This window comes from Fulmarus glacialis, unplaced genomic scaffold, assembly GCF_000690835.1.
Source record: "Fulmarus glacialis isolate BGI_N327 unplaced genomic scaffold, ASM69083v1 scaffold49139, whole genome shotgun sequence".
NCBI classification, from domain to species: Eukaryota; Metazoa; Chordata; class Aves; order Procellariiformes; family Procellariidae; genus Fulmarus; species Fulmarus glacialis.
In genome coordinates, this window is record NW_009234854.1 from 3,128 (window position 1) to 11,500 (window position 8,373).

Below are 8,373 nucleotides of genomic sequence, written 5' to 3' on the forward strand. Positions count from 1 at the left end.
TTGTGGAATTGCTGAGGTACAAAGTCTGCCTAGAAAATCTTACTAAAGATGCTTAACACCTGTACTCCCACTGTCCTTAGAAGGAAATGAGAATGTCAAAGCGCATACATTTTTTTAAATAACCATTTTTTCAGCCATTGGCTTTTGTTTTGATTTGGTTTGTTGTGGGTTTTTTAAATTCTGTTGAAGTAATAAAACTTTTTTTAAACTAGTATTTTCAGAACCGAATGTAAGAAAATCTTCAGAAGAGAAGTGTATGTAGGAATGGTTCCTTTGCACTTCATCCCTGAGAATGAATGCATAGATTATAAATGTGTGTCTTTTTAGCTCCTTAAGAATGTTAAACAACTTTTGAATTATAGTGAAATCGAATGAATAGTATATACATAGATCTGTTTATTTAGAAATAGTTTTTATCTTCAATGAAGTATTTAGTTTGTTGAAAGAATGGAGCAAAAACACACAGGCTGTCAACTGAAATCTTTATAATTGACTCTTGAGTTGTAAAATGAGGCTGAAGTGGAGTTATTTTGATTTTCATCATAAATTTGAAATTACTGTCAAATTACAAAACTGAAAGGCATTCTTTGCCTTATTAGTTTTAGGTGCAGCTTTTTTTTTGAAAGTGCAGCATTTAAGCCATATTGCTGACTGTGTTGACCCTGAATGCAAGTGTAGGAGGAAAAAGAGGATTTCCTTTAGAACTGGTACTGATGGAAGAAGATATAGTTGTGCATTTCCTCTGCAATGCATGCTGTATTAGTATCGCAGTGTTGGGCTGGTATTAAAAAAAAAAATAGCAAACACAGCAATTTAAACAGAGTATGAGTAGTGGTGAATCTGTGCAGCTCGCATTTTTGTTTCATTGAAGTGCCAAATAGTTAAATAATGAATAATAGATTACTTATTTTAAAAACGTTTAAGTTTTTTAACACTGCTAAGAAAATCTGGATAATTAGATTTCCAAAATATATAAAACCATATATAAATTAGTCAGCCACCACTTAACCAAACCACTGTTTTAAACTGGAAAATATGTCCTTTTTGTAAATAAAAGATGTGGGCAAGAAAGACAATCCTGTTCCTTTATCATGTCTGTGATGAAAAGACCTTTTTAATTTGTGTGTTTTTATTTAGATTGGGAATGTCAAGAGGGGAATCAATGAAACTCACTGCAGTGCAGAACAATGATGAAGATGAAAGCAATTCTTTCTGTGGATCTTCTGGCATACCTGGTCCTTCTAAGCAAGCAACCTTTGAGGACCAAGAAGAGAAAGGTGCTAAAATTCCACCTTTACCAGAGAGAGATTATTGTCCATCTCTTTGTAGTATGGAACAGGTTCCTGTCAAGGATCTAACGGCAGACTCAGAGGATATACTGATACCTGAAGAATCAATCATTCAGGAGGAGATTGCTGAAGAGGTTGAGACGAGTATTTGTGAATGCCAAGAGGAGAACCATAAAACAGAACATGAGTTTTCTGAGGAGTCAGTAAGTCCAGCTGGCACAAATGAAGAAACAGAGGCAGTACAGCTTGCAGACAGCTCTGAGTCCTGTGTCATGATGAATGATGTAACTGATACTGTATCTCACATTGAAATTAAAGTGGAGTTGAAGTCAGAATGCCCTCAGGAGGAGATGTCAGTTGTGATAGATCAGCTGGAGGATTGCGTATCACCAGCACCATCAGCTTCATCCACAAACTCTGTCAGTGATACAGCAGAGAAGGATTCTGAGTCTGCAAAAGAGCTAATTGCAGCAGAAATGCAAAATGCTGCTCTGGAAGGCTCCTTGTTCACTGGTGGAGGCATTGCGGTGGATATGGAGCTTCAGAGTGACCCTGAGGAACAGTTGTCTGAGAATGCTTGTATTTCTGAAACTTCCTTTTCCTCTGGAAGTCCAGAAGGACCGTGTGTTTGTATTGCCTCTCCTGGAGGAGACACTCAGTCGACTTCAGAGGAACCCTGTACACCAGTATCTCTTGAAACAGCTTGCTCATCTGAAGTGTCCAGTACTGAAAACATCGAAGGTGATATTCAGCAAAAGGCCACTGATGAAAACTTGCACACACCTTTAATGTCAGAAATCTCTCCAATGTCCACCTCACCTGTAACCTCAGAAGCATCTCTGATGTCAAATTTACCTTTAACATCAGAGGCATCACCAGCTTCTAATTTACCTCTAACATCAGAAACATCTCCAATGTCTGATTTGCCTTTAACATCAGAAACATCTTCAGTATCTTCTGTTCTTCTAACTTCTGAAACATCTGTGGCAAATAGTTTGCCTCTTCCATCAGAGACATCTCCAATTTCTAATTCCCCAAACAATGAAAGACTTATTCTGCAACAAAGGAAATCACCGTGTTTGTTGGAAGACTCCCTTCCCACTTTGAAAGAAGAAAGCTCTGCCATTCCTAAGGTGGCTCAAGAAGAGAATCTTCTTGTTCAGCCAAAGCAACTTCAGAGTGCCCCTGAAAATATGAAAGTTGGTCCACTAACAATTACACCTGATACTTCAGTATTGGAAGAGCCCCAAAGCAAAACCCTCAGTCATCAGCCATGTACGTCACATTCTGAAATTGAGAAGTCCTATATTGCATCCATCCCAGAACACTCTCCTCCAGAGGTGATCAAAATTAAAAATCACAGTGTTCAGCAAAGAGGTGACAAGAAAGGTACAGTCTTGCCATCAGAGGTAGCTGTCTTATCAGAAGGATCAGTAGGCAAAAATATTGAATTGCTTCCATCAAAGCCACATGATAAACTATATACCTCATCTCTAGAGAAAGCTACATTCTCTGAAGTGTGCAGAAGTAAATCACACAAGTTAACAGGCAGCACCCAAAGCCGTCTAGAAAGTTCACATTCTTCCAAGTCATTAGAACCCACAAAATCACCTGAAGTGAGGAATGAAAGTAGAGACCCAGAGATCCCAAAGAGGAAAACAGCAGAACAGCACAGTTTTGGAATATGCAAAGAGAAGAGAGCTAGAATAGATGACGATCAGCCTAACCGTAGCGCTTCATCAACGAGTCCATCTGATAAAGATCAGCCACCCAGAGAAGAACCCCGAGTTCCACCCCTTAAGGTAAAGTAATGAATAAACAGGCTGACTTGGAAACTGAAGGTCTATTATCTCCCTCCTACAGACTGCATGCAGACACAGTACGTGGTGTATTTTTTGTGGAGATGTGAGGGGTGTTAGTACCAATGGTTTTGCTTTACTATTGCATTCCTACCATGCCAAATTACTTCTGATATGAATATACCTATAGTTGTTCAGGCAGGGTCTTTGCTACAAAATTGCTTGTGTGAGGGAAGGTTTTCCAGGATCTATGGCTTAATCTAATTCAAGAGGTTCCCCATCATTTACACAGTGCTACTTGTTTTTCTAATTGCCCAACTGTATTATCTGCTTGTTCTCCTGCGGATGACTTCTCCAGCAAGCATGAATAATAAACGTTACCATAACCAATACTAAGAAAAACAACCAGTGCCTTAATCCAGCAAGAGAACCTAGAATCAGAATAGTTGGAGATCTCTTTGCAAGCCCAGGGCTTGGGGTGGGCTGAAGTATAAGATTTCCCTGTAGAATTAATTGGAAACAGAGACCTGGCTGTCAGGGGGAAGTGTCTAATTGATATATGTATAGATATCTTTGTTAATGGCAAAGCAAAAGGTAAAAAAGATACACCAACTAAGCAAACACTTTTATGTTTATCATTCTGCTATGTAAGAAAGTAAATTCCAGTTGAAAGCTTTTTTTTCCTAAAAGAGGGGGATCTGTAGATTTAGTTATATATAGGCTCAGCATTTTGACTGTTTTAATTTTGTACATGATGACATCAGCCAAGTTTTAGATCCAATTTGCTGAACTTAAGCCATTGACTTTACAATACTAGTTCCAGATTATTAAGAAATGCCCTTTTCTGCATTTATTTTTAACTGCTGCAATCACAGAACATTGTTAATATGGCCAGGAGGGCAAATAGGCTAACTGTTTTAATCACTAGTGGGGCAGCATATTTCAACTAATTTATCTTTATGAGCAGTGATGCAATTGGAAGTTAGCCCATTCTGAGTTTAGTGATATTCTTTCATATTTGGAAGGTCTCTATCTAGCCTAATAAATCCTAATCACTCTCAAAGCACAAAGGAAAATAGATCACTAGGGAATAAAAAAACGTCATGACTATAATAATAAAAATAATCAAGCACTTAGAGCTTTAGCAGTTCTGGTGGTGCAAAGTGGAAATTGAAAAAAGTTGCTACTGAAACAGGAAGCAAAATGTTTTGAAGTAATTGTGAGTTTGTGATACTCTTTAAAATACGTTCATGTAAATGTTAAAGCTTCACAATATTAGGCATGATGTTTATTTATAAGCCAAAAATTTAACTGCTAGCGTAAGTGAAGTATTCCAGCCCTCCAGACCAGCATAGAGTTGTATGGTTATATAAATGGTTATATATTACAATACCATCTTAATATTGATTTCCACTGATCTTTTATGGAAAATCAGATGCTGTCAGTCTTGCACAGTCTTAAGAATTGAATCTCCCTGAAGCCTCCAGCCAGTGAATGAGAATACAGAAATGTTGGGAAGCATTTGGAAAAATAACTTTGGAGAATCAATTCTAGTATGTTTTTTGTGTAACAAATATTTGGCTCTTGGGTCATCTCACCAACAAACCTCTATCCTTTGTAATTAAAAGAGGAAAAAGAACCCCAGTTCTCCTAAATCATTCTGCTATATGGCTCTCACTTCCCGTCATACCTTATGACTACTTTTTCTACAAATACTACCTAGTTTTCTTCTCAGTTCTTTTCAGAAGAGAAATCACAGCATTAACCACTAAGTCCTATTACTGTGGACAGCTGATAAACATATGTCCTTTTTAAGAAATTGAAATGTTTCTTTGCCAACCTTTGGGTATTCTGAGAGAGTGTATGAGTTATAAAGTGGTCCCAGGACTCTTAATCTCTAATCCTGAAAACAGATGTGCCTAACTGGAAACATACTAATAATCCCAGCAATTTTACAGGTTATTATTTTGCTTAAAGTTTTAGGTATTTAAAACTTTAATATTTGCATTTTTAATATTTGTAGGTTTGAGGATTTCATTTTTGAAATGCAGTAGTGTAGGAGGTGTCCCAGGGATGTACTAAAGCAAGTCTCTTAAAATTGCAAGTGTGGAAGGGAAAGGCTATCCTTTGGTGATTCAATTCTTTTATACCACTACTCTGAAGTGCTCTGTGGTGTAACATGAAAAACAGGCTTAGCGGAGACACTGCTACATCCTTGCTAAAGGCAAGATTTGTTGCCTGGTATATAAGCGAAAGACAGTCTGTTCCTAATGTCTTAGTCATTGGAGACCAAGGAGCAAAAGCACTACACCGTCATTATTTTTTCACACATTTGCAGCAAGTGCTTAGTCATAGGCTCTTTTCCAGTATCACTGCACTAGGCTTGTTGATCTTCTCAGTTAGATACACTGCATATAAAACAGGTCTGACAAATTGTATCAGATACGCATCATGTTGTCATCCAGTTCGATCTTTTTTCCTGTCAGAAGGATCAACGTGAGTAGGCTAATACAGGTGTGAGTTATTCATGCTGGAGGATGGTAAAATATCGAAGTGTAAATATCATTAATTTTTAGCATTTTTAGTCCAGCTGCACTGAACAGTAATTCCCTTCATTACCTTTCTCTGACCCTTTAAGAGACAGCTGGTGATTTTAGCGAGTCGATGATCTCATTAAAATTTCTGGTTTTTTTCTTTCTTTAGATTCAGCTTTCAAAAATTGGACCACCTTTTATCATCAAGAGCCAACCTGTTTCTAAACCAGAACCTCGAGTTTCCCCAAGTACATCGGTCAGCAGTGGGAGAAACACTGGGGCTAGAACTCTTGCAGATATCAAAGCAAGAGCTCAGCAAGCAAGAGCCCAAAGAGAAGCTGCAGCTGCAGCAGCCGTGGCTGCAGCTGCGAGCATAGTCTCTGGAGCAATGGGGACCCCGTGCGAAGGTGGGAAGACAAGAACACTGGCACACATCAAGGAACAAACAAAGGCCAAGCTATTTGCAAAGCATCAAGCCAGAGCTCATTTACTCCAGACTAATAAAGAATCAAAGTCGCAGTTCAGCTCAAAGGAAAGTACCTCATCTCTGGAGATACCAACTTCTACTGACATAAAGATTGAAGGTTCTACCGGTGTCATTATAGTTAATCCTAACTGCAGGTCCCCTAGCAACAAGTCTGCTCATCACCGTGAGACTACCACTTTATTGCAGCAGTCACTTAACACAGCTACATTACCAGAAACTGCTACTGAAATATCTGTGCACAGTTCTGATGAAAATATACCTATGCCACAATTGTGTGAGAAAATTATTTCATCTACCTCTACTGAAAGTAACAGTGTGCCAGTGCTTTATAATAAAAGTTCAGTCTCTGTGTCTGTTTGCAGCACTGCTATGTCTGGAGCAATTAAAGAACTTTCTTTTGCAAGTTCTGTTGATAAATCCTCTGTTTTAATGTCTGTTGACAGTGCAAACACAGCAGTTTCAGCTTGTAATGTAAATATGCTGAAAACCATCCAAGGGGCTGATACTCCATGCATAACCGTTGGACCAAAATGTATTGATAACAGTAATGTACCAGTCTCCATAGACAATACAGTCTTATCAAATGCCATCGATGACAAAAGGTTGCCGATACCAAGTAGCAATGCGAATAACGCAGTCTCCAGTCATTATGCCACTCTGCCAGCTTCATCCATTGCAAATAATTTGCCAAATCATCTCTCTGGTAGTTCTGTACTGATTCCCCCAGTGGGGACTACCAACAGATTTTCTTCTGATAAGATAGCCATAACTGGGTGTAACGAGCAAGGCACTGTCTCCGTTCACACTACCGTTAGGTCAGCTTTAAGTGGCAGTGAGGCCCTTGCTGTAGCAGATTCTGTTGCAAGGCCGCCCATTTCAATGTTTACTGGTAACATGGTGACAATAAGCTCTTACGATAATGCTACTAAATTAAATGCTGATCTCTTAGAAAAAAGCTCTGGAGCACGAAACCGAATGGATCTCTCTGGTAAATCTCAGCCAGTGAGCTTTACACAAACTGCCGTGAATAGGTCTATACCTTGCAAAGTCATTGTTGACCACACTACAAATCTGAATTCCAGTCTGTCACTTTCTTCTTCTATTGAAAATGCAGAGAACAGCATTGACCTGCAGAGCAGACCTGTAAGGACAGAAGCTGCCTTACAAAGTATAGCCTGTCCTCAGGTGTCTGTCATAAGCAGGCCTGAAGTGGTCTCTAATGAAAGCCTTGAGCACAGTTCCAGCTTTATTACCATTACAGCAAAGCAGGACAGCAAGAACTTGCAGGCAGGTTGTTCAAGTCTTCGAGAAGTGCCTCTTGCTCCTCAAGATAAATTAATTGAGGTGGTTACTCCCAGCCAAGGTTTTGCTGAGCAATTAAGAGGTCCTTCAGCATTTAAAAATGAAGCAGATGCTGCCTGTGCCAATCAGTATAACACTAACAATAGAATTTGTTGGCATGATGAAGAGGCAATGAGTACAGACCAGCCAGTGGTCAGCCATCTTAACTCCGGTAAGCATAAGGAATACGCAGAGCAAAACTGCTTAAAAAATGTCAAAACCGAACCTTCCAATTACACGCAAATGTCAGAACTGCAATCCAGGAGTCTTTTGACGAGCATTGCTGTTCCTGTTAAATCAGAAACTAATGAGTCTGACAAGTGCTTCAGGATGGACACTGACGATTTTACAGGACCTGAAATGCCTGCCCAGACTGCAGAAATAGCCACAAGTGCGCAGCCGCCGCAGACCTCCAAGACACCCATTGCGGACTCCATGGAAGACTCCCTGTCCCTGACAACAGAAACCCTAAAGAGAGTTACCAGTGCCGGGGGCTCTAGCTGTCGCTTGTCGTCAGTGGAGGCCAACAATCCTTTAGTGACACAGTTACTGCAAGGCAATCTGCCTTTAGAGAAAGTGCTGCCACAGCCCAGATCAGGAGCCAAACTAGAAATTAACAGGCTTCCCTTGCCTTTGCAAACTACCTCAGTATGTAAAACAGCAGTGTCCGAGAGAAATATTGTTGAACATCCTTCCAACTCTCCTAATCCAGATGGTAAAGGATTTACAGCAGGCAGCATAGCCCCGCTACAAATCAGAAAGCGTGAAAACCATCCGAAAAAGAGGATGGCCAGGACTGTAGGGGAACATGCTCAAATTAAATGTGAGCCTGGGAAGGTGTCAATGGACACAGATGTTAAAGTGGCTCCTTGTGTAATTAGTTCCAGCATGAATCAGCTAGGGCATGGTCAGCCATTTAAGCA

General features: G+C 39.7%; 1 protein-coding gene across 1 annotated transcript in view; it reads left to right on the top strand.

Moving 5' to 3' along the window:
* Positions 1–1,137: 1,137 nt before the first annotated feature.
* The window catches only part of ASXL3 (additional sex combs like transcriptional regulator 3), a gene marked incomplete at its 5' end in the record, with an annotated part of 8,512 nt that continues 1,276 nt past the window's right edge, over positions 1,138–8,373 (top strand). The window contains 2 exons of the mRNA XM_009585779.1: positions 1,138–3,091; positions 5,792–8,370. Coding sequence (XP_009584074.1) covers positions 1,138–3,091; positions 5,792–8,370 — 4,533 coding nt within the window. The remainder of the gene's footprint in view (positions 3,092–5,791; positions 8,371–8,373) is intronic.